This window comes from Balaenoptera borealis, assembly GCF_965194805.1.
Source record: "Balaenoptera borealis genome assembly, chromosome: 3".
Lineage (NCBI taxonomy): Eukaryota > Metazoa > Chordata > Mammalia > Artiodactyla > Balaenopteridae > Balaenoptera > Balaenoptera borealis.
The window spans coordinates 134,032,020-134,059,449 of record NC_138866.1 but is presented as its reverse complement, the minus strand read 5'-3'; the positions used below and the strand labels follow the sequence as shown (position 1 = coordinate 134,059,449).

At 41.1% G+C, this 27,430-nt stretch overlaps 1 protein-coding gene across 1 annotated transcript in view; it reads right to left on the bottom strand.

Annotated features, from left to right (window-relative positions):
• Positions 1 to 27,430, bottom strand: part of CERS3 (ceramide synthase 3) — a 141,776-nt gene that overhangs the window by 30,115 nt on the left and 84,231 nt on the right. The window contains exon 11 of the mRNA XM_082386845.1: positions 27,247 to 27,400. Coding sequence (XP_082242971.1) covers positions 27,247 to 27,400 — 154 coding nt within the window. The remainder of the gene's footprint in view (positions 1 to 27,246; positions 27,401 to 27,430) is intronic.

Here is a 27,430-nt window from a genome sequence, read left to right as displayed (position 1 = left end):
AGAAAACATTTGCAAATGAATCAATGGACAAAGAATTAATCTCCAAAATATACAAACAGCTCATGCAGCTCAATATCAAAAAAAAAAAAAAAAAAAACCAAAAACCAAAAACCAATCCAATCAAAGAATGGGTGGAAGACCTAAATAGACATTTCTCCAGAGAAGACATACAGATGGCCAAGAGGCACATGAAAAGATTCTCAACATCACTAATTATTAGAGAAATGCAAATCAAACCTACAAGGAGGTTCACCTCACACCGGTCAGAAAGGGGGGTGCGATGAATTGGGAGATTGGGATTGACATATATACACTAATATGCATAAAATAGATAACTAAAGAGAACCTGTTGTATAACACGGGGAACTCTGCATCACTTCACTGTACAGTAGAAACTAACACAACACTGTAAAACAACTATTACCCCCCCCAAAAAAACTACACAACACTGTAAAACAACTATTACCCCCCCCAAAAAAAACTAACACAACATTGTAAAACAATTATACCTACCAAAAGACATACTGATGTAGTTTTCATGACATTCTTAAAAAGACTAAACTGTAGGGATGGTGAACAGATAAGTGGCTGCCAAGAGCTGGGGTGGAGGAAGGAGTTATTGGGGTGACAGAATTATTCTGTATCCAGATTATAGTGATGGCTACACAAATCTACACTTGTGTTAAAATTCACAGAACTGTACACCAACAGGAAAAAATAAATTTCACTGATGATAAGTTTAAAAATAAAACTTAAATGTATTTCTTTTTAGAACGCAAACACTACAGTTTTCCCAACAAACATCTGCTAAGTAAAGTATTGCTCATGTGGGCATTTTGGTTGTCAGGATATTTTTATTGTTGGGAATAGGATGTTTCCTATTTTCTTTATGCAGGAATTCCTTCAAGGACAGTTCTTAATTAAGAGTAATATGTTTCTCCTCTTCTTTACAGTGTTCTGAAAGGAATTTTGTGAGGAAAACTCCTAGAAGAATAACACTGTCCCAAAGAACGCAGATGGAATTGCTACAGATCAGACTTCATTGCAAAAGATAATGATGGTGTGAACTATTAAAACAATACCAAGAACTCAAGCTCTCTGCAAGGCCAGTGTTGGACCTGACCCCTGACCCTCTAAGCCAGTTCAGAAACATCTCTATTAAACCCAGTCTAGAAAAGAAAAAAAAATATGGACGGTGGAGGCTGTTTCCTCACACATCATTTTTCAAGATGACATCCATAACCATAAGAGTTTTCCCTTTTGTGACCTGAAGACTAAAACTGACCACCTCCAGAGATTCTTGGGGTATATGTAACCAAATACTTCCTTGCGTACAAGCTTCATGCAAACACGGCTTAAACAACAACAACATCAACAACAACATACACACATTCTGCTGTCTTAATCACAGAAATATAACTTCATAGGCTCTTTTCTGTACATTCCGCTCTTTTCACAACAACACAGAAAGGGTCCCAAAATAAACAAGGCTCACTGTAAACACTGAGGAATAAACTTGGCATCTCATCAGTTAAGATGCAACAGAGAAATGCAGCCTCTCCATGATTTGCTGGGAGCCAGGATCAGAGTGCTCCCCCTGTAGATGGAGTCTTTCAGGGAAGGGCCATGCTTGGCTGATGTTTGCTTTCATGGATCGTGCCTCTTGGCTCTCCTTTTCTTTCCTCAAAAGATTTTTGTAGGGAACAAGGGGAAATCTGAATCAGAACAAAGAAACTAATTTCTCCCCAGAAAGCCATACTAGCGTCTTCCCACCCCTTTCTCCAGGACTTGAATAGCTGCTTTAGCTGAGAAATAAATTCATCCTGGAGGATGCTCCCCATAGCTTGAAGCCACATCCTCCAGCACCCTCACCTCTGAGAAGAGGGCCTGGACCATATTCAGGCTTTTAGAAATGTATGACGTCCTCACAGTCACAAAGGTTGGGGAGCACTACTGACATTTAATGAGCATTGGCTAGGGATGCCACACACCTTACAATGTGCATGACACCCAAATGTCCTGCCAGACCTGCATTTGTAATTATCCAAGCCTAGAATCTAATTCCATTGTACATTCAAGCACAGGAATTCTTGCATGGTTTTAATATATTCTCAATTTTTCAGGACTGCAACTGTGTACATAAATCCAAGGAAGACTATACTTCATTTTGTTCAGAACTTCACAGTTTCAGAAAGCCATGTCACTGATGGCAACCCTACCAGTGGCATTTGAGGCTGTGTCATGTCTGCATTTGCAGCTGCCCCACTCATGCTGAGTCTCCATATAAGCAAGCACAGCATCTGCCAACTTCATTACATTCTCTAGGGCAGTCATGTACACGTTACGCACGAAATGCATATTTTATCAGAAATGTCCTTCATCTTATTTCTTTTTTATTACGTTGTGGCATTATATTGCTTTTTGAAATTATGCTTTTAGGTGAGTGATATTACCTAGGAATTTAATTTCAGGCTAGTGAAGAGGGTGTGGGTCCAACAGGATGGAGAACCACTGCCCTTGATGATGAATCAAGCTCAGAAAGGATTTCCTGGTAGTTAAGAGTTTGTTAGATAGATGTATAGGTGGTTGCACATTATAAAAACTTGAATAATGTAAATTGGAAATTGAATGGTATTCAAAAATATTAATAAAACCTCACATTATATTCAATTTCATCTTGTATATGCTATCTGTAATATAACAATAACAGCAATGACACCCTTAAAGGGCTTTTTTTCCACTGTCCTAAAAATCCTCTGTGCTCTTCCTGTTCATCCCTCCCTCCCTCCCAAGCCCTGGCATTCACTGACCTTTTTATTGTCATCATAGTTTTGTCTTTTCCAGAATGTCTTGTAGTTGGAATCATAGAGTATTTAGCTTTTAAGATTAGCTTCTTTCACTTAGTGATAAGCATGTAGGGTTCCTCCATGGTTTTTTGTGGTTTAATAGCTCATTTCTTTTTATTGCTGAAGAATATTCCATTGTTTGGATGTGTGTACCACAGGTATGCATCTACTGACCTATTGGAGGACACCTTGGTTGCTTCCAAGACTTGGCAATTATAAATGAAGGCACTATCCACGTTATAAATGTCCATGTGCCAGGCACTGAACTAAGCAGTTAGTATGAACAATACCATTTCCTCCTCACAGCAACCCTAGGACATAGGACCTATTCTATTTACTTTAAAGGAGAGGAAAATGAGGCTTAGAGGAGTTAAGTAACTTTTTCAAGGCCACACAGCTACCAGAGGCAGACAGGGTGAAAACCCTGATCAAAACTTAGACACCTTGAAACACAGTGCTCTACAAACCCCTGCTGGAATACTTGGAGAGACAGGGCACCCAGGGGGTGAGACAAACACTGGCATGCTTTATGCTATTCTATTTCATTTTTAAAATGATGTACAAAACTGATTTGGCAACCTATAAATGATCTGCAACCTACAGTTTGAAAAACACTGGCTAAGGTGTGCTAGAAAAAATGAGGCTTTGCTAATCAGCTGAAATCAGAAAAGTTTAAGATATAAACCACAATCCGTATTCTGCAAAGTACATGTTCACAATGGTAAATCTTTTCCAGTAATTACAATACTTAATAGAAATCAAAAACAAGTCAACCTTGCTCTAGGGGGACAAAATCTAAATACCTGCTAAAGGTCAAGCCACAGTGTTTTCTAGAACTCTACCTGTCTGCTTTGATGGGATGTCAAGACTCTGCTTGCACCAGCAGCAGTGAGTCTCTCTCTTGGAATCAGCCAGCTTCTTTTCTTGTACTGCCCTTCCCTTTGCTTTTTCTCTGCACACCAGCACCCCTTACTTTCCTACTTCTTAGTTGTCCCTGGGCTTGTAGAACTGGTCTCATGCAACTTGTTGGCCCTGAACCGTCCCACAAATCATTAAGGGCCCAAGAAAATCCATGCAAAAAGAAGGATCTAAACCCTTCTTTGAAGAGTGAAGGGTGGGTCTGGGCTTCAGCAGCCAAGGGCTGCAGCCACCAGGTGCACAGTTCTCACACGTGCCAAGCATATCGCAGCACACATGCTTCCTGTTACCTGCCCACCGGCTGCCCTTGGGTTAGCAGTGCCATTACAGACAGCATATTACTATTCTGATAACTTTAGATAACTTTCTTTAAGGAATTAGCAAAGATATCTAATATTCAACTGGACATTTTCCAGAAATGACCTGGGTCCTCTAGAATACATTATTGGCAATATTATTCATTCCACAAATGGAAATGCATGAATATAATTTCTGCAGTGTCTTTTAAAAGTACCTCCTTCCTCTCCCCAGCAACTCCCTTCAGTTACACAAAATGACGGTGAAGGGAATGAAGAACAAGTTACTTATGGAAGAGAGACCTTGTTACTGGTCTTAACAAAGGCTTTGGAACCCCCACATCACTAATGGTACCAGTACTGGCAAATGTCATCAGCCTGGCACTCCAGGAGGGCAGGGAAGACACACATTCAGAGGATGGGGTTGAAGTCACAGTCACTATGAAGGAAGGCGAGCAATCAGTCTGAAAGCATCCCATACGCTAGGAGAAACAGAAACCCTGAAACTGGGACCAAAATGATCTTCCCCAGATTAAAGTCGGTTGAAGCCAACATTCTTCTTTGAAGGGCATGTTCCAGGAGCAGGGGCACAGAGCTTAACTGAACCACATTCAAAGACTCATTCACCCAAGCACGGGAGTATCTGAAAGCAATGGACACACTTCCAACTTCTCCTATTGACCCTTTTCTTTTTGGTGGGGGGCTTGTGAAAAAATGCTTGAACCTGTATTATCACACAGTAATTCGCTTTGGCTGGTGTCAAATCTCTCAGACACAGAATACAGGATGAAGGCCACTGTCCCGGCTCCCTGCAGTCATGAGTGCAAGTCAAAGCAGTACCGAAAACATGCCCTAAAACCGCTTACGCATGGTTCCCAATTTTTGTGACTGGTCTGTATACATAGAATGCCTCCTCTTGAATTTCAGAACCGGACTCAAAGGTTGCTTTTTAAACTGTCCCAACTCACTGGTGTAAAATATATTCTACTTTCCACTGATGGTTTTTATTTTCATTACACATGCTGCTATCAATGTACCTAATTTCCTTAAGAAATTATTTCACTTTGCTAAGGCTTACAGGCTTTAAAAAATGAGCTTCTAAGAGAAAAAGTAAGTTTTAGGGATAGATGGACTCTAGAGAGTATCTGGTCGGGCAGATTCATTTTCCAGAAGAGATAAAAACTACAGGACTTGAACCCACTCAGCTCAGTGACTCAGCTTGGTGGAGAAGAGCTCAGATTACACTATGTGGCTCTTGATAAAAATGCATGGATTTCTTTCATATTCTCTATATTACCTAAAAGTAAATTTAAAATAAACTTAAAAGGCTCTGTGGTAATCACCAACTTGTGATGTAGAAAATGATTTGATTTCATGAATGTACTTTGCTTTGGGAATTAAAACCATTAAAATTAGTGTATTTTCTACACTTTTTGCATCCTTTAGACGCAGCTTTAGATTCAACAGCCTGCAAATTCCACAACTTTAACTGGGCAAAGATATACAAAACCATTTTGAAAAAAAATCATTAGGATTTAGGTAAGCAACACTTAGGAAATAACCATAGAAAGACAGAAGATTAAGTATTGAATATATAGCCCAGAAAAATGTGTATTAACAACAAAACGTTAAAGTTTGTTTCAAATATTAGCATCCAACAAAGAATTCATATGCACCATTAAGAAGGAAAAAAATCCAATGTGACAGAAAAGCAGACAAAGGATATAAACAGATGATTCACAGAAGAGACAACTATTGACTAATAAACTATACAAAATGCTCAAGCTTAGTAATGCAAATTAAAATGAGATAAAATCTCTTATTCATCAAACTGGTAAATATTAAAATGTCTGATGGTGCCGAAAGTTGGTGAGGATGTGGGACAAGAGAGACTCTCATATACTTTGACAAATTGTTTGGCAGCATCTGGTAAACTTGACTGAGGAATTCTACTTACAGAGAAACTCCCATATGTGCCACCAGGAGACATATATAAAGATGTAAACAGGAGGATACATAGACTGTGGACTATTCTGTGATGGATACTATACAGGAGGTAAGTGCACTGGTCCACAGTAATATTTGTCAATATGAATAACGTCATAATGAGTGAAGAAAACAAGTTGTACAATTATATAAACTAAATCATACCATTTATGTAAAGTTTAAAAACAAAAAAGCAATGCTTTAATTGTGGCTATATCCAAACATAATAAGCATATAAAAGCATGGGTGGAAGGACATCAGCTTCCCTTCTGCAGAGGGAGGGAGAGAGAATGGGGTGGAATATACCGGAATGTGCCATCTTCCTCCTCTAGTTTCTCTTAGGTGATGTCATCCAGCACTCAGCAAGCACTCAGTGCATATTTGATGAGCAAGTGAATGAGTGAATCTAATACCACAAGATGGGACTCTTAAATCCCATCTGAATGCAGGTGATCCCAAATTTGTATCCCAGCGTGGACCTTTCTTCCAGGCTTCAGACCATCTCCTCTCAGCTGCCGAAAGCCTTGTCAGACTCGAGGCTCCGTTTACACCACCTTCTCTGGCCTTCGTATTTCATCACTTGACACTACCATCCACACAGCTGCTCCAGGCGAAACTGCCAGGTCATCTTCAGTCCTGCCCTTTATGGGAGATCTTGTTTCCCAGCTTATCGCATTCAGAGGGACTCTTTGACACAGATCCCTGAGCTCTTGTCTTAGTGGTTTCCAAGTTACATCTAATATCTGTGGTCACATCCAGACCCTGAGCTGAACTGTTCTGTTGACGAGTCCCTGCCTAGGACCTCAGAGTCTGAGGGCACGGCAGTCAGCTGAGCTGGGCAGCACAGCTGGCCCTCTGAGATGCAGCCACACAGGTTTGGGTCCTGAAAGACCCCTGCTGACCTACAGTGCCCTGCAGTACTGCCTTGCAAGACTTGTGATGGCCACTGCAGACAGCTCCTGCCGGACAGTGCTGCTTCCACAGCTCAGAGGAGCCAGACTACTGTTGTTGGCAAGATTTCTGAATAAGGAAAATTAAAAAATATCTTGCCTGCCTCTCTCTAGGGATAGAGAAATATGATTTGCTTTTAGACAACTCCAATCCACCAGCCAACTTTCAAAAGGAAATACATAACTGGCTCATAGCTGAGCAGTCGTAGTATAGTGGGGCTTTTCTACACCAGTGTTTCCCAACTGATGTGCCAGGAAAGGGTTAAAAGATATGCTGAGATACTGATTCTCTCAGGCCTTGGGGCAACTAGCAGAGCCCCAGTCTCCTCCTGCTTTGAGTAGTCCTGTCAGTTTCCCACAGTGTGCTGTACAAATATCAATTTCTTCGGTGCCTGAGGTGAGGAAGCTGGGAAGCAGTGTCCTAGACTGACTACAGAGCTGAATGCAATGTTTTCTTAAGTAGCAACCTTAGAAGACTTCCTCATAAATGCAGAGGCTTGAACTAAAGATGAGAAGCCTTGCAGCCCCTGGGAGAGAAAGGTGTGCGTGCAGGGCAGGAGGTGAGAACTGGCTGCCTCTAAGACATGAACGGTTCTGCTGGCTTAGACCCAACATTCAGCGAGGTTAAAGAGGTGAAAAGTAAGGAGACAGAACTGGTCACTAAGTGAATTAGAATGAATGAGGAACGAGTGTTCGGCACAGTCCACACTGCCTCACCCGCAATGCCCTTTCCAACCCACACTGTACAAAGCCATGCAGGAACAGAAAGGTGTAGTGCCATCAAAGTCATAATTTTCTCTCAGTTACACCTGAACAATTAGCTACAGTCTCATTCTCTCAATCCATCAGAACTTTCCAAATGCAGGTGTCTTATTTCTAAAGGAAATGGCTGGCAACCATTTGTGATTATCACTTGAATAATTTTAAATTGCCAACACCTGAAGAAATGCTAAACAGATAATTATGGAGAGCTTGGCTCCTCAAGAAACAGTGTGTTTGGCTGTTCTTGCATAAACCTAACTTCTCTCTGTATAGGATGACACTGTCAGGTGGGAAAACAAGGAATAATTTGGGATCAACACCAACCACAAAGTGAAATCAACCAAAAGAGAGAGGAGTTTACTCATTTATTCCAGGGATCTCAGCCAGTTTATTCTGTGGGGACTGTTCTGCCCTTTGTAGAAGGGTTAGTAGTAAGTATTCCTGGTCTCTGTGCACTAGATGCCAGTTGTGACCACTAAAACTGTCTCCAGAGATTACCAAATGTCCCAGGGGGCAAAGCGGGGAGCAAAACCACCCCAGGTGAGAACCACTGATTCAAAAAATATTTCTTGAGCCCCTGTGCATTGTGTAAGACTTTGGGGATATAATGGTTTCTGTCTTCAAATAACTTACACTCTATTGAAAGAGCCAAACCCCAAGGTATCAAACACATAACAATATGCAACCACACATTTGTAAGTGTTAGGAAGCAGAGAATACCACGATATGTAAATTGGGGATCTCACTTAGATGGGAAGGAAGGAAGGCCTTGCTAAGGAAATGGAACCCAAAGGTTGTAATCTGAAGGTTAAGGAGGAGTGGTCAGGGAAGATGGGGTAGGCATTTCAAGAAGAAGACACAGGATGTACAAAGGCCCTGAGATGAATGGCATGCTCAGGGATCAGAAAGGCCAGTGCAGCTAAAACATGGTAAGAAAGATGGAGCATGACCTAAAATGAGGTCGGGGAGTAAGCATGGACCAGATTACAGATTTAATAGATCATGGTAAAAAGTTCCAAGTTACTTCTAAGTCCAAATGGAAGCCACTGTGTAGCACTGTTTGAAGTATTGGGAATATATGTGACCAAAAAAAGACAAGGTGCCTATCCTCAGAAATCTTCTGCTTTCTGTGGAAACTGGTTTATATATAACAGTGTTCTCTGTTGCTGTATGGAAACAGTTGGAAAGAATCCAGGGTGGTCAAAGGTGGAGCACTTAGGAGGTTGTGGTCATAGACCAGGAGAGAAATGCCAGTGGCTTGGATTGGAGTGGTAGCATTTGAGATGTAGAGGGGCAATTACATAAGAAAGAATGGTGCCCAAAGGCCTCCAGGTTTGGAGGGACTTTTAAGCTCATCTAATCTAATTTCTACTTGATGCTGATATGCCTTTCTTAACAACCAGAGCAAAAGATGTACATTCTCCTGCTTGTACATTTCCAGTAATTCATTACCTGCTTCTTTTTTCATATGGTGCTAAAATCTGCCTCCTTATCCAAAAGGGGTCTGTGTACTTCCTTCAAATGCTGAAGTTAACCTCTCTTCAAGCTAAATATTCTTATTTTCTTCAGTTTATCCTCATATAACATGGCACCAAAACCCTTCACTATCCTGCGTATCTTATGAGAACATATTCCCATCCACAGCCACTGCCCTACACTGGATTATGTGTGTAACACAACCAGCATCACTCAATTAATACACAACTTACCACTTTCATATCCACCAAAAAAAAAGTGAGTACAATAAATTTAAAGTCAAGCCCTGATGATGTCTATGCTTTTAGTTTTATTTTTTGTGCAATTTTTCTTATATTTTTAGATTCCAGAATATATATACTTTTGTGAATTAATCATGATTTGCCTATTAGTGCAAGTAAGTAGCTGGCCCTGGTCTGCAGTCCTCAAAAATTATTGCAAGGATTACCAAACAAAATAAACTTTGACAATGAGAAAAAATATGCTAATAGGATAAAATTACGAATAATCTCTGCCACAGCACTTCCATACACTCTGGGAATGACATCTGCAACTATGGCTTCAATAAAATTGCAGAGCTGTGCTTTTGAAATGCCTTAACTAAACTCTGTGCTCAGGAATCTGTGGCTTTACAGTAATGTCAAAAGCCCAGGAGGTCGTGAATGACTCATAATGTCCCACTGCTTTTTGAATGGCTCCACATCTAAATCCATAGTTGGCAATGAAACAAAGGACAATATAATAAGCACTTTATGCTGTTTTGAAAGAAAATTTTAGCTTTAACTGTATGAAAAAGAAAGTGCATTCAGTCAGAGTTTAATTTTCTGAACTACTGTCAAAATACATTCCTTTTTGTTATATTAGTTCTTATTATCCAAGTTGACAAGGTCACAGAAAAAACCAGTTTTCCCCTTTTTTTCTCCTCAAAGGAGCTGCATTAAATTTAAATTGGATTCTTTGAAACTTGGCTACACATGGACATTTCCTATCAGTTATCTGTAATATGAAATTTCTAGACCAGTGCTTCTCAAACTTTAATGTGCATATGAATCACCTAAGTTTCTTGATAAAATACAGATTCTCATTCAGAAAGTATCTAGTGGGGCCTGAAAGGCTGCATGTCACACCAGCTCTGGTGATGCCTCAGTTGACAGTCAGGTACCACACTGCAGTCAGCAGGTGGGTGCTTAGGCCACAGACCGTCTCTAGATTGCTGTTCTCTGTAGAAAGAAGCTGAAGCAGAGGGTTGCCTAAGGGTCTTTCACATTTTAAAATCCCATGATTGCAAACAATTTTGACTTCCTTGACTCTGTATGTGATGAGTCTTTTTAGTCCAGAAAGGCAATATAAAATTACCAGTATGTCTCACTTTATGTAATGACTCATGTCTTTAATTCTCCAGTGAAACGTACTATTTAGAGAATTCTGGTTTTCTACAAAGTAAAGAATCTCAAAGTGCTTGGTGCCTGTTTCAACAGTCTGACTTTTTATTTATAAGGATTTTTCAGCATAGAACCCCTATGTAACATGAAGTCTACTGCTCTTATTAAAATTTGCAAGATGGGAGTATTTGCTGAGGTCATGTCAGCAAACTCTACAGATGTGGGGAAGAGTGCAGCCATCTCTGCTTTTTAGAAAGCAGACCCAGCAATCGGAGGGATGTCCATGGACACTTGTGCAGAGTGGAGAGGACACATACACACACGCACACACACGGCTGGGTTTCTCCACTTGATCTAGTGGCTCTCAAACTGAGAGCCAGAGTAGAATCACTTATGTTGGGGGAAGAAGAGGACTGTCAAAAACCCCAGTGTCTGGGTCTAGTCCCCGTAGATTCTGATTTAATTGGTCTGAATTAGAACCTGGCTGTGAGTATTTTTTTTAAGGCTCTACAGGTCATTCTAGTGAAGCTATAGTTAACATAGCCAGTATGTAATGAGCTGAACTGAAACGAAAGTGGAAATCCTGGGGGATCTTCTTTTGGGTGTGAGATCCAGAATAATACCTTATTCTTCATTAGTCTTAAATATGATTACAATCCTCTCCTGATTAAAATATATATCAAGCCAAAAAATGACTCTTTTTCATGAACTAGATTATATGGAATAATCCTGAATTCCTTTAGTAGGCCTTTTAGACAAAAGGTCTTCTGAAACGTTTAAGCACCCATCACCAAATGTCATGCTTTCCGATTCTTAAACAAAAGGCTCAAATGATAAGCTGGTCAAGCGAAATGAAGTTTAACAAGAAGGAATATAACTTCCACAAAAGTCACAATCATCAACATACAATCCTGAGCAGAAATGTGGCTTGGCTGATGTGAAAAAACTTAGAGGTTTTAATCAATTTCAAGCTCATTATGAATTAACCTAATGTGAACTACCAGCAACTCAAAGCAAAACTAGGATGCATTGATGGCAGCATAGTTTTCACAGAAATAGACATCAGAACTGCTTGACTTTGTATTAGTCAGACCATATCTAGAAATTGGTGCTGATTTAAAGGAGAATCTGGATAAAAAAGAAAAAATTTACAAATTCCAGTTAGCTCCCCCAGCCCTCTAGTTTGTGGCTGGGAAAGGGCGGGGAAGATGAGGTTAGAAAAACAAGCAGCCTGGGAGTACAGGACTTAGAAGAAGCACAGACAAAATCACCCCCAGAAACAGAAAGTAAAGCCATAAATGACCTGGAAGTTCACAGCCCTTGCTAAAGAGAAGGGGCCCCAAGGTGTACAAGATACAAGTGTCAGCCTCGGAGAAGCAGAGCTTGTGGGGGAGAACCAGGTATACAGAGAAGAGTGGTACCTGGAGATGAGCAGTGAAGGGAAAGAAGGAAATAGGATTAGAAAAGTAAGGCACCTGCAGAAAAGAAAGGAAAACAAGACAAAGAATTGGCTTAAAAAAAAAAAAATCCCGAGAATAGTATCTTCCTCCCTTGCTCACAAACTGGAAAGTTTTCTTGAGTGGAAAGAAAGGGTAGTAGGTACAGCCAGCATGTTACAATTGAATACACCACCAGGGACCCCGTGAGAACAAATCACACATGAGAACATATCCCACCACCTGTCCCATATGCAGTGGTTGAGAAGCAGAATTGCTAGTCTAGAGCTAGGAGCTGTAACACCCAATGTAGTAGCCACCCATTCACCACGTGTGCCTTCTGAAATGTGGTCGGTCCAAATTGAGAGATGCTGTAAGTGTAAAATATATACTGAATTTCAAGGACTTAGTATGGAAAAAAAGGATGAAAAATATCTCATCAATGATTTGTTTGTACTGATTGCTGAATCACTATATTAGCTTTAAATAATGATTATAATCCTTCCCTGATTAAAATACATTCCAGACAAAATATACATCAGGCAAAATTGAAATGATAATATTTTGTTTGTATTGTGTTAATAGAATATATTATTAAATTACTTTCACTTGTTTCTTATTATTTTTAAAATAACACTACTAGATAACCTAACATTATGTATGTGTGTGGCTCACATTATATTTTAATTGGACAGCATTGACCTAGAGAGAAAAGTCAGGAAGAAAGAAGGAATCACCAAACAGTTGTACTTGTTTGAAAAATAAAACAGGACATCTCAGGAAGCATATTAAGTATTGTTATTTAGAAAATAAAATACTGTGACTTCTGCTTTTGGCTATTATGGAAAAATAGGGAATACATTATTCTATCATGTTAAACAAACAGAAAACTGGATAAAATATATGAAACAATAATTTTTAGACACTGTTGAATAAGCTGCTTGGGACTGTGATTCCTAAGAAAAGGAAAATGAAGAAGGGAAGCCCTTCAACTGCCCCAGTTACTGCCTGGAGGAAGCTTCTAAGCTGAAGCACAGCAAAGACCCCAAACAGAGCCCAGTGGTGCCAGTGAGTTGAGGAAATAGAGAGTTACCCAAAGCCAAGGAAGCTAGAATTTATGGGGCAGAATGCTGGTAAAAAAGGAGTTACACAGAGAGTGAGCTCCAGAGATCTGCAGTGGGGTCCCCTTCAATCTTTGGCTGAGTACTGATCTGTGCATGTATATGAGGAAACTACTGGAGGCCAGGCCAAGAACTACCAGAAAGGAGTTGGCAAAACAACCCCTGGAACCCACATTGGCTTGGCCATTTGTTGTCTTCTCACCAGCCAGAGTGGAAAGAACTCTTAGTACATGGGCAGCAAAGAGAATACTATGAAGAACTCCACTTAATAGCCATAGACTAAAGGCTATTCTACTCTCATTTTCAGAAAGCTTAAAAGCAGGCTTTGAAAGGATCAAACTTATTACAAGTAACTTAACTTCATACAAAACCAAAATACACTAGTTCTACTACATAACAAAAAAGCACTATTTGAAAGAATACAACAATATCCAGCATCTAACATAGTAAATTCAAAATGTCTGGCATCCAATCAAAAATTACCAGGTTTCGGGCTTCCCTCGTGGCGCAGTGGTTGAGAATCTGCCTGCCAATGCAGGGGACACGGGTTCAAGCCCTGGTCTGGGAAGATCCCACATGCCACAGAGCAACTGGGCCCGTGAGCCACAATTACTGAGCCTGCGCCTCTGGAGCCTGTGTTCTGCAACAAGAGAGGCCGCGATAGTGAGAGGCCCACGCACCGCGATGAAGAGTGGTCCCCACTTGCCACAACTAGAGAAAGCCCTTGCACAGAAACGAAGACCCAACACAGCCATAAATAAATAAATTAAAAAAAAAAAAATTACCAGGTTTGCAAAGTAGCTGGAAAATGTCACATAACTCAGAGAAAACTCAATTAATAGAAACAGACCCAGAACTGTCAGAAATGACAGAATTAGCAAACAAAGATGCTAACATAATTATTATAAGTATGCTCCAGGGACTTCCCTGGTGGTGCAGTGGTTAAGAATCCACCTTCCAATGCAGGGGACACAGGTTCGATCTCTGGTCCAGGAAGATCCCGCATGCTGCAGAGCAACTAAGCCTGTGAGCCACAACTACTGAGCCTGCACTCTAGAGCCTGCGAGCCACAACTACTGAAGCCCACGCACCTAGAGTCCGTGCTCCACAACAGGAGGGGTCACTGCAATGAAAACCCATGCACCAAAACGAAGAGTAGCCCCCACTCACCACAGTTGGAGAAGGCCGGCGCACAGTGGCAAAGACCCAGCGCAGCCATAAATAAATAAATAAAAAAGCCCCATATATTCAAGGAGGTAGAGAAAAACATGAATATAATGAAAGAAATGGAAGATATAAAAAAGACCAAATGTAATTTATAGAGATGAAAAATACAATATCTGAAATATTAAAACACACTAGATAGGCTTAACTGTGGATTAGACACAGTAAAAGAAAAGATAAAAAAATTGAAGATGTACCAACAGAAAATATTCAAAATGAAACTGATCAGAAATAAAAAGACTGAAAATGAATAGAACATCAATGATTTGTGGGCCAGTAAAGTGGTAATTGAAGTCCTAGAAGAAGACAGAAAAGACAGAAGAAATTTTGAAAATTTTGTTGAAATCTGAATTTGATGAAAATTATAAACCCCACAGATTCAAGAAGCTCAACAAACCCCAAGTATAAAAGCACACCAAGACATGTCATAATCACTGAAAATTAGTATTAAAGAGAAAATCAAAAGCAGCCAGAAGAAGACACATTAGAGTAACAAAAATAATAAGACAGCAACTTCTCACCAGAAAGTAAGCCAGAAGACAAGGCAGCAGCATCTCCAAAGTAGTGAAAGAAAAGGGAAAAAAGAAAAAGAAAAGGAAAAATTAAAGACTTTTTCAGACAAACAAAAGCTGAGATAATTAATCACAAGCAAACCTGCACTACAAGAAATGAGTGTCTTCGTGGGGAAAAAAGAACAGAAAAAGGATGATACCAGATGGATACTTACATTTACACAAAGGAATGAAGAGAGCCAGAAATGATATACATGTAGGGAAATATAAAAGACATTAAAAATTTTTTAATTTTTAAAATAATTAATTGTTTAAAGCAAAAAAGCAATATAATATGGAATTTATAATATATAATTAATATTTATATATATTTATATAAACATTATATATTATTATATATAATTAAATGCATGACAACAATAGCACAAAGGACAGGAGTGAGTAAGTAAATTAGTAGGACAATGAAAGCCTTTGAAACTTCTATAAACAATACTGTTTCTGTGCTTGAGGAAGAAAACATGATTTACTTTACAGAAAGGGGAAAAGGATATATGTGCAGATAGGTGGTGATTCCCAATCATGGAGATTTTTACCTGGGAACACCTGGAGACATTTTTGGTTGTCATAACTGTAGGTGTGAGCGCTACTAGCATCTGCTGAGTAGAGGCCAGGGATGCTGCTAAACATCCTACAGTGCACAGGACGCCCCCTACAACAAATAATTATCTGGCCCAGGATGTCTCTAGTGCCACTCACTGCTGAGAAGCCCTGAGCCAGAGACAGACCTGCTGATTTCAAGGATGCCTCTGGAACACATATTCCTCATAGGGAAGAGAGGCAGTCAGCACTGCCGGGACCTGTGTGAAGACTGGGAGCCAGGAGGGCTGCCTTCTCCACTGGTGATGAGAGCAAGCAGATGAGGCACCAAATCTGCCACCTCCAGCACCTGCTTCCCAACAGCTTTCTGAAACCTCTTGGAAAGGCCTGGCCTGACCCCAAACCCCTTCACAGGGCAGTGACCACCTACTCACCTTTTCCCACTCCAGAAACCTGCAAGTGGCAGGTCTTCTCACCAAGCACCTCAGCAAAGTGTTTCAATGCCTCAGTGGGTGGGCTAGTGTTCAGTAACCTATTTTCCGCAGCTCAAAAAGGATAGACAGCATGAGAGAGATGAGTGTCTTGGGAGTGAGGGGGGAACAGGAAAATACAACTGGGATTGAGACTGACTCGGAAACCATTGAATGTTTAGTTCCATGATTATGACACTACCACATACTTCTCCACATCTCACAGTTTAGAGAGTAATTTCATTTACATCATAGCATTTTATCCTTGCCACAACCCTGTAAGGAAGGTAAGGCAGTTATCAACTCGAATTACAGAACAGAGGGTGGAGACTCAAATCAAGATGGCAGAGTGGGAGGATGCAAAACTTGCCTCCCCCCATGAACACATTGAAAATATACCTACATGTGGAAAAATTCTCACTGAAAACTAACTGAAAACTGGCAGAAAGACTCCTGTACAACCAAGGCTGTAAGAAAGATACATGCGAAATCGGGCAGGAAGGAAAAAGAAGCAATTGGGTCGGTACCTGTGCCCCTGGGAAGGGACTCAGAGAAAAGGGAGATGACATGGGTGGAGATCCTCCCTGGGGAGTGAGCAGTTTGAGCCACATATTGGCCGCCTCAGCTCTGGGGTCCGACAAAGGGAAGATGAGACCCCTTGGCTAGTTGGAGGGCTGGTGGTACTAATAGAAGGGCTGAGGGAAGCCTGGACTCCGCTCATGAGGAGTGTGGGAATGCTTGCTTGCTCCCAAAGCAGGGCAGAAAGGGCGGATTGAGACCACACGGCTGGCTGACTGGTTTTCCATGACCACCTCAGTGCGCACCCCAGCCTGAGCTGACCCAACACCCCAGCACTGTTTGCCCTGCATTGTAACTCCACATGGGAACATAGGCAGCCACAACCAAGGAAAAAGCTCAGCTGTGAGATGCTGCGGCAGCTCAAACCCTAAGCAGCACCTGAGCAGGGAGCAGGCAGCCATTCCTGGCGATTGCAGAGACAGTGCATCAGAGGCAGATTACATCTCTGATGGCAGCCAGACTGCCACAGGCCCTGCCCTGCCCCTCGTTGAATACCCACACCAGCCCCTCTTGCTCCAGCACTGCTCCCCACTGGGGCTGAGTATGCCATTGCTGGGAGGGGTGTAGAGCACACACTTAAAAAGAGCTGTGCCAGCTCCACCTGACCCTCTGGGTTTCTGCTCCAGCAACTTGGGACATGACCCCACCCCCAGTAGGGGGGTGACATCCACTGAGCAGAGGGGAAGCCCTACCTCACACCTGGCTTTGGTCCTAGCCCTTCCTTCTCCAGGCCCACCTCCTACCAAGGGGATAGCTGCCAGTACACCCTGAGGAAAGACATGAATTGTGTTCATGCCAGATCCAACTCTCCCACCAAAGCCACTGGGCACATGCAGACTATATAGGGATGCTCCCACATAAGGACATCCCTTCAAGACTGCAGTAGGTAACTATTTCACCTAATTTCATAGAGAGAGGAAGATAAGCAAAATAAGACAGAGGAATTTGTCTCAATTGAAAGAGCAAGAGAAAACCCCTGAAAAAAACAACACTAACGAAACAGAAATAAACAATTTACTAGATAAAGAATTCAAAGCATTAGTAATAAGAATGCTAACTGAATCAGGGAAAAGAACAGATGAACACAGTGAAAATTTTAACAAGGAACTAGAAAGTATAAAAAATAACCAGTCAGGGCTTGCCTGGTGGTGCAGTGGTTAAGAATCCGCCTGTCAATGCAGGGGACATGGGTTCGAGCCCTGGTCCAGGAAGATCCCACATGTTGCAGAGCAACTAAGCCTGGGCACCACAACTACTGAGCCTGCGCTCTAGAGCCCATGAGCCACAACTACTGGGCCTGCGTGCTGCAACTATTGAAGCTCGCATGCCTAGAGCCTGTGCTCCGCAACAAGAGAAGCCACCGCAATGAGAAGCCCACACACCACAACAAAGAGTAGCCCCCGCTCACCGCAACTAGAGAAAGCCCACACACAGCAATGAAGACCCAGTGCAGCCAAAAATAAATAAATAAAAATAAATGAATAAATTTATAAAAATAAATAAATAAATAACCAGTCAGAACTGAAGAATACAATAACTGAAGTAAAAAACACACTAAAAGGAATGAACAGCAGACTAGATACAGAAGAACACATAAGTTATCTAGAAGATAGAAAAATGGAAATCACACAATCTGAACAGCAAAAAGAAAAAAATTCTTTTTCTTAGTGGAAATAGTTTAAGGGATCTCTGGGATATCATCAAGTATCTCAGAAGGAGAAGAGAGAGAAAAGGGGGTTGAAAATGTATTTAATGAAATTATGGCTGAAAACTTCCCAAACCTGAAGAAGGAAACAGATATCCAGGTACAAGAGGCACAGAAGATGAACCAAATAAGACGAACCCAAACAGACCCACACCAAGACATATCACAATTACAATGGCAAAAGTTAGAGATAAAGCGAGAATTCTAAAGGCAACAAGAAAAAAACAACGAGTCATATACAAGGGAACCCCCATAAGGCTATCAGCTGATTTTTCTGCAGTGACTTAGCAGGCCAGAAGGGAGTGGCATGACATATTTAAAGCGCTGAAAGGGAAACCTTGCAAACTAGTGTACTCTACCCAGCAAGATTATCATTTAGAATCCTAGTACAATGTTTGTGGGATTGTAAGTTGGTGCAGCCACTATGGAAAACAGTATGGAGGTTCCTCAAAAACACTGAAAATACAACTACCATATGACCCAGCAATCCCACAGCAATTCCCATCATATATCAGAAGAAAACGAACACATTAATTTGAAAAGATACATATATCCTAATGTTCATAGCAGCATTATTTACAACAGCCAAGACATGGAAGCAACCTAAGTAAGCGCTCATCAACAGAAGAATGGATAAAGAAGATGTGGTATATATATACAATGGAATATTACTCAGCCATTAAAAAAGAATGAAATTCTGCCATTTGCAACAACATGAATGGACCTAAAGAGTATTATGCTTAGTGAAATAAGTCAGACAAAGACAAACACTCTATGTTATTTACATGTGGAATCTAAAAGATAAAACAAACGAATGCATATAACAAAACAGAAATGGACTCACAGATACAGAGATCAAACTAGTGGTTACCAGTGGGGAGAAGGGAGGGGGGAGGGGCAGATAGGGGTATGGGATCAAGAGACACAAACTACTATGTAGAAAATAAATAAGCAATGAGGATATATTGTACAGCATGGGGAAATATAGCCATAAATGGAATATAATCTATAAACATATTGAATCATTATGTTGTACACTTGAAACTAATATAATATTGTAAATCAACTATACTTCAATTAAAAAACAAAGAAAGAAAGAAAACAGAGGGTGAAAAAATAAATAAATCCTCCAAGGCCTCACATCTCAGTGTTTGGGAAGCCATACCCTTTGATCCTTAGTCTGCCTCCCTACAGAGGGTAAATGCAATCCTCTTTGTGGGGGCTGGCGTTAGGTCCAGGGTAGGGCAGGCAGAGATCGGAGGCCATGTGGACACCATGATGCACAGCCCAGAAACCCCTTCAGGACCACAGATCTAATTTCCCAGCTATGGGAGCTCCCAGCTGTGTCCTTCTCTGGTCTTATCCTTGGCTGAAGGGAGCTCCCTTGACCAGGGTTATGCCCCTTTCCACAGGGCAGCCCACGTCCAGTAACAGGCTAATGCTGGGGTACAGAGGTCTGGCCCCTTTGCTTCAACTGGGATATCTCTGAAGGGCCACTCAGCTCTAGAGTGCTCTATAGGGTTGGCTGAGGCCTTTGTAGCAATTGCATCACAGTTTAATTTCTCCCTCTGCCCAGTCCAGCTCCTTTCCCTCCCTCACAGGTGTGGAATCCCAGAGTACCCCTAAAAGCCTTCTGTGTATACACATGCGCACACACACACAAATACTCACAACTGATATGGGGAAGAAACAATGGCTACAGAAAGTAGACAAAGTTTGATTAGGTCTCTTCTACGCATTCACTGAGTTTTACCCTCCCCTCATTATTCATTTTCTGGACAGCCAAGATCTTGGGGCCTCAAGGAGGCTGGACTTTCTCTACACTCTTCACACCATCTCACACCCAGAGAAGTGGGTAAATAGATTGTTAGGGGTGCAGGGAGGTTGACTGGTTTCTATCAAATCATGATGTAAGTAGCCACCCGGTGTAGCTACTGGGTGGGACCAGTACTGACTTTAGACTGTGTCCCCATTGTGGCCAGGCCTCAGCGCAGTGCTCCAGCGACTGGGTCAGAGGTTCCAACCCAGCCAACGAGTAAGAACTGCCAATCCCATTCCCTTAGAAGATCTGACCACAGTCTCCAGGTTCACACCGAAAACATTACAGAAGTATACCTACAGGCCCGAGATGCTTCGAGCAACATTGAGGAAATGACAGGTCTCAGGGCAGGCCTGCAGAACGTGCTTCAGAGCCACAGGAAGAGGGCACGTGCCCAGTGCTGCTCGCTTTAAGATTTCCTGAGTATGCCGCGTGTGGCAAGGAGACACCATTTGCAGAAAACAGCCCCACTGAGAGTCAGAGTTCCACAGATGGCATGCTTGTTATTCCCCAAAACAGAACTCAGATAAAGCCATCTGCGTCATAAATCATTCAAGCGCTAAAGCCCACATGATAAATCAAAATGAAAACGTTTTAAAAAGGAACTAATTTTATCCATATCTACAAACAGAATGAGTTTTCAGGAATAGGGTTCCTTTTGTGTTACATAAAGCTCCCTTCTGAGACTTATGTAGTGGGGGTTGGGACCTCGCCCCACACAGGGAGGGGTACAGCCACAGAAAACTGGGAGGTAAACAGGGACAGTGTTGGCCAGGGCACACTCTCCCCCAACACCTGCTCTTACCAATCTCTCTGCCCCAAGAGGCCATTAATAAAACTTTCACATACTGGTGTGAATGCGTAGATTTATTAACAAGCCATGAATTGTGCTTGTCCCCTTGTCTAGGCTGATACAGAAACAGAAACTCAAGTTCCATATACAACATCTGTGTGTGTGTGTTTACATGCATGTGTTTGTGTGTCTGTTTTTCTACTAATAAAATGAAGAATATCCATTCCTTTCAGGAATATATAAAAACCCATTGCATTTTGTGAAATTATTTTTTAAACCGTGGCTACAAGAGATGTCAGAGCTTCTTTTATCTCTTCACTTTTCACCCATAGCTCACCCTCCTTTTCAGCTTCAGCAAAATACCATCAGGGGAGCATCAGGTCAACATTTGGGACAGAGGAAAGAAAGGCAGGATTTAAGTACCCATTGCTATCTTCAAAAATGCTTCATGGGACAGCTCTCACCTGAACAAGTCCCTTCCTTTTATAACAGCTTCAGTTAACCTCTTGTTCATCAGACGTCCTGTGTAGTCCAGTACCTCCAAGAACAGTATCTTGAAAACCATTGTTAGAAAACGCATAAGACAAAAAAGTTAAGAGCACACACAAAGGGAGTCAATATGTGATAAAGTATGGAAAATCACTGTATAATTACATAATTCATGGGCAATTGCAGGGAAGGGAGGTCCGCCATTTTTTTTTAACTTATTTGTTTATTTTTGGCTGTGTGGGGTCTTCGTTGTTGCGCGTGGGCTTTCTCTAGTTGTGGCAAGCTGGAGCTACTCTTCATTGTGGTGCGTGGGCTTCTCATCGCGGTGGCTTCTCTTGTTGCGGAGCACGGGCTCTAGAGTGCAGGCTCAGTAGTTGTGGCGCATGGGCTTAGTTGCTCCGCGGTATGTGGGATCTTCCCGGACCATGGCTCGAACCCGTATTCCCTGCATTGGCAGGCAGATTCTTAACCACTGTGCCACCAGGGAAGCCCCAGGTCCGCCATTTTTAAACAGACACCCAGCATCTGAAATCTCCTAGAGGGATGAGGCCCCACTCAGCTGCCGGCACCCAGCTGCTTTCCATGCCTCCAAAGGAAGAGAGGGTGGATTGAAGAAAACTGAAATAAAATCTTGTTTTATGACCATGCCAGTGTAAGAAAATGCCTGCATAATGTTATCCTGGTGTGGAAAAGAGGTATTCACTGAGAAGGTTGCTGGGGGTTCCAGTCCTGATTTGCACGGCCTCTGAGCCTCCATTTTTCCCTTTTAGCAGGTGACCCCCTCCTTCCAGTTCTGGGCCGCTTCTATCTCCATTGTGAGTGTGAGGTTGGGTCTTCTCCCAAGCAACCACCTTGGTGCCCTGGCTGTACCTGTGGGTCTATTTCGGAGGCCTCCCAGTCGAAGGCAAAGCAACAGGAATTCCGTTGCGGGCATGGAGCTGGGAAGAGGCCGGTTTACTTGTAGGGCTTGGCTCTTACTTATGATACATTTTTTCCCCCTTTCTTTATTATCTTAGAACCATTCAGATGGTTGCCTAGTCTACTTTGACTTCTTTAAACAACTTTACACTTCAGGTTTATTTATTTATTTATTTATTTTTTAACCTCTTTATTGGAGTATAATTGCTTTACAATGGTGTGTTAGTTTGTGCTTTATAACAAAGTGAATCAGTTATACATATACATATGTTCCCATATCTCTTCCCTCTTGCATCTCCCTCCCTCCCACCCTCCCTATCCCATCCCTCTAGGTGGTCACAAAGCACCGAGCTGATCTCCCTGTGCTATGCGGTTGCTTCCCACTAGCTATCTATTTTACGTTTGGTAGTGTATATATGTCCATTCCACTCTCTCACTTTGTCACAGCTTACTCTTCCCCCTCCCCGTATCCTCAAAAAAAAAAAAAATAGGTTTATGACTGATTTAAGCCAGAAAATCCCCTAATGGGAATAACCTTAATGAGATTTTCTAAAGAGAACCCTCTATGAAGAGCTGGAATTAATTGATTATTTGTAAGGTAACCAAGCAAAGTTTATGATAAGATCATGAAGTTTGTGGGAACGGAGCGTAAGCCACACTAAACACACACACACACAGATGCACACTATTCCTGGGGAGGCAGAGAGCACAGAATTAGCCTCAGGAATCCCCACTCCTGTGTGACCTCGGGTAAGGCACGTCCCTTCCTCACTCAGCTCTCTCTTCCTCCAGACAAGAGAGACTACCATCTACATGAACATGAGTGGTAAGCTGCAGTAGCAAGGCCGTGAGGAGGGTCCTGGTGTCCTGGTAGACATTTAGTGGTCTCTTCTAGCTCTAAAATCCTATGGGATTCTCTATTTTGTGGCTGGGCTGAACATGTAGTATAGAATATTCAAATTTGAAATTCTTTGAGCCTGGCAACTTTGCAAAGTTATTTTTGTTATCAAATTTTACAAATTCCACTGTTGTTTCTTGAATACGTTGTTAATCTAGTTAATCTATATAAATATCCAGAAATATGGAAATATAAACCAATAGCATTTTTCTAACACTCAGTAGTCAGCCTTTGTGGTATTTTTATAATGTCTTGTTCAGCAAATGGCAGTTTTTACATCCACTACTGCCTACTAACAAAAGAGACTTGAAGTCTTCTTGGAAGTTACAGATTTTGTATTTCTTCCCTAATACGCTAGTATCTGAGAGAATGTGTCAAAAAGTACCATCTAGAATGTGAGTCATGAAAGTCAACTGGCAGAAGACAGCTTAGGAAACTGTCATTAGAGCCACTGGTAGAAGTCTAGGACTCTGACCCCTGACATCAGCTGCAGCCTTATTTAAGCAAATGGAAGAGAGAGCTTGAGTGACAGCAAACTGTCAGGCCACTTGGAATTCACAAGGTCTCTGCCCAAGGAACCCGTGTATATTGTAACAGTGACAGTGATGATGGCAGCTAATGTTTATCATGTGCGCACTGGATGCCAGATGCTGTTCTATGGGCTTTCTCCTGTCAGGGAGGCACTAATATCATCAGCCCCATGTTACAGGTGAGGAAACTGAGGCAATAAATAGAAATAATATGCCCAAGATCACACAGCCATAAATGGGAGAAGCTAAGATTTGAATCTACACAGAGCCTGTAGTCTTAGCTATTACCCTAAATGTTTCACTAGGAAGTAAAAATTATTAAAAATAAAAATTACTTAAAAAATAATTACAAAACTGTTTTTATGCTTTTAAAAAGTTCAAAAATAACTTGAAGGATCTGTCTGTGTTTTAATCTACTATCTTGATTACTCAATTTGTTTCTGTACTCACTATTTTTTACTCCATACAAGTATTTTAAATTAATTTTCTGGTTATTAATTTTCTTCCCTGAATAATTAGAAAAGGTGAAGTATTACAAGTTAAGAGACTCAGGCTTTGCCATGCAATTACTGTGTGAATTTGGTTGAGACCTCAGTTTCCTCATGTGTATTAGAGGGTTCCTTTCTTTAACTGAAACAGTTCAGCATGTGTAAATGTCATTCTGTGAACTTAAGGGACACTGCCTGTCGAGGGCAGATCGCTGGGGCCAGTGGCCAAGGGGCTGGCTTCTCCAGCCTGGCTGTAAGGGCTGCAGGCTACAGCTCCACCTCCACATCCTGGCAATGAACCAGTCTAAGATGTCACAGAAACATGCTCGAGCTGGCCAGCACTCAGTATGATATTTAGAAAGAAGAAAATAAAAGCTTAAGGATGATCAAGTTCTCTTAAGTAATATTAAACAAAAGCATGCTATGCTTCTTCTAAGTTCCTCTGAAAGCACTTCTCATGTTTGCGAAGAGAATGACAAGTTGAATATGTCAGCCCGTCATACTTCCGGATGTGATGTGTGGGCTGGTAGTTCATCACAAAATCATCCACTTTATAGGAACCAGTTAAGTTTCAGTGCCAACTCTTGTTCTCAAACAGCAAGATGACTGCTAACTAACTATGGTGTGTATATGTTAGTGGCCTGAAATTACAGTGATATTGTTATTTTAAGGTAGCAAATGGTAGAAGGTCCTCACTCATCATATGCATGCAACAATATTATTGTTTAGGGAAAATAAGATGTGAATACTTCAAAAAAATCGCTGTTTTTAAGAATAATCACTTTTGTCTTTTCAGTCTACCATGCAAATTCATAGAGACCATAAACAGATTAATAAATTATTTTGTAACTTGCCATCCAAATTATTTATTCATTTACTTATTCAAAATTACTTATTAGGGCCCTGCCAGACATAAAGAACTTGAAAAGACAAATTCTCAATCGCTGTTATAGGATTAAAAAAAAAATTTTTTTTGGAGGCCTACAAACCTCTGCAATTCCATTTTTTAAATATCAAGAGTTAGTCACCTTGGTAACAATTGTGGTGTGTATGAAATGCTAAATATTTATTAAATAGAATTGAAAACTGACTTGTTAGTTGTTCCTCTAAAAATTTCAACTCCTGCCTCTGTCCCTCTCCTCCCCTTTGCAATGCAACTATGCCTTCAAACAGCATTCTTTAAAAGTCGGCTTTATGGCTTTGGAGGAAGAAGCTGATTTCACAGCCAGATTTGCCACTGCTGTGGAAAACAGAGTGCATATGCAAGCCAGCTGAAGTCATGCGGACTGCAAGGATTAGGGCCGCGGGGGCCTCCACTGCTGCTGTCAAATTGCAATTGGAAACAGCTTTTCCAAAGTACAGCATGAGAAATCAGGAATTCCTGTCCACAGCTCCCCAACCCACTGCGTTTTTATCAGGCTTGGTACAACCCATTAGAGATCAGAAATATGAAAATCATGATGAAACCAAACGAGTATTTTCTGGTTTCCAAGTTTTGTTCTGCCTGGATCCCTTCCAAGCCTGTAATTACTGTCACTCACCAGTTAATAAGGGAACAATTTCTGCCTAGGGACAGGAGCTCCAGGAAGGCTGGACCCAAAGGTCGGGCAGGCTCAGTTCAGTGACCTGCCTTCTGTCCAACCCCTGGATGTGCAAATTGTCTAACTGCTCAAATTCTTAAGTTTATCTCAGTTACTTCAACTGTATCTGTCACTTAGGGATAAAATAACTTTTGCAGAGATCATAGAAAAACTATTTAGAACATTAATAAACTAGAACCATTCAATGAAATTTTTTTTTTTTTTTTTGGCACTCCAGCTTTAAAGGAAAGAATCTACTCTCAGGAAAACAAGCTCAAGTCAGTAATTTAGTTTAAAAAAGTAAAAAAACTTTCAGGATTTGGCTTGAGATTAATGCAGATGTAGCCCAATTTCCTACACCTCTCTCTAGATTTAGAAGATCTAGAGGTCAATTATGGCCACATCCACTTCATTTGTCAGCTCTTCAATGATCTTTGAGACACAATTGCAAAGGAGGAAAATGAATTAATCAGAGAGTTGATCAAAAAATGAGCTTATCTGATAAATTATCAGCATACCTGTTACATATGAGTCACTCATTCTGGTCACGATACAATGCTGTGTTATACATGGATTAGGTAACACCCAAAAGTGGGCCAGCTGTAACTTTTTACCTTGAAAGATTCTTAATTAAAATTCCCTTGGATGTATGATTTCCAGGCAAGGAAGGAGCTGTGATTTGATTTTTTTTTTTTAACGTGCCTTAAAGACTCCAGTCAAATTCCATCTATTCAATAAAACTTTCCCTGGTCCCCTAATTTCTCTTTTGTCTTTCTCAGCACGTTTCTGGGACCTCTCTTCAGCACAGGACATTCTGTACAATATATGTAGTTGCTAGTAGGTGAATATTCCCCGACTATATGCTGGGCTGTTTCCCCAAGGCAGTGATTATGTCTTATTCATTTCTGAAGCCCTCTCCTCCCCTGTTCTGAAATTAAAAACTAGAATTCAAAACAAAACAAACAAAAAAAACCCCTTCTATTGTCTAAAATGTATTATTAATTTCTTAGGGAAGATATTTTCAGAAAAAAGTATAGGCAAATGATGGACAAAGTTTCAGAGAGGAAGAGAAAGCTCAGGGGGAGAGCATTATGTGCAAATTGGATGTTCAGCAAAGGTAAACAAACCAAGGATCTGAAACAGTACCCAACTATCACCATAAAGCTTGCCCCAAACTGGAGCAAATTTAGACTTATTAGGACATTCTTTAAGAAGCAGCATTCAATTTTTGGACAAAAATTTTCAAAAAAAACCCTTGTCCTCTAATAAAAGCAATTTCTTAAGAACACCTTAGAAATCTACTTAATGAAAAATCTATAGTTTGGAGAAACTTGTATCAAGAACGATCAAATCAAGAAAAAAAATTCTGGTTAACTATAAATTAAGTAGAATGTTCCACCAGCTGGGCCTCACCTTCAATCTGGCAATGAAATCTATTTGTTAAGAGCAATAAGACTTGAACAGCCCTTACCTTCGTGAATATACATCTTTTGAGCATCTTCAGGATGAAGTAACCCCAGTAAAGATTAAGAACTTGCAGGACCATGAGCTGTAGGTTGAGGAAGATGCATGAAAAGAAAGGCTCAAGGTACTGCAGAGGCAGAATCAGCGTGCAATACAAAATCCTGAAAAACCAAACAGATGAGAGTATTTCA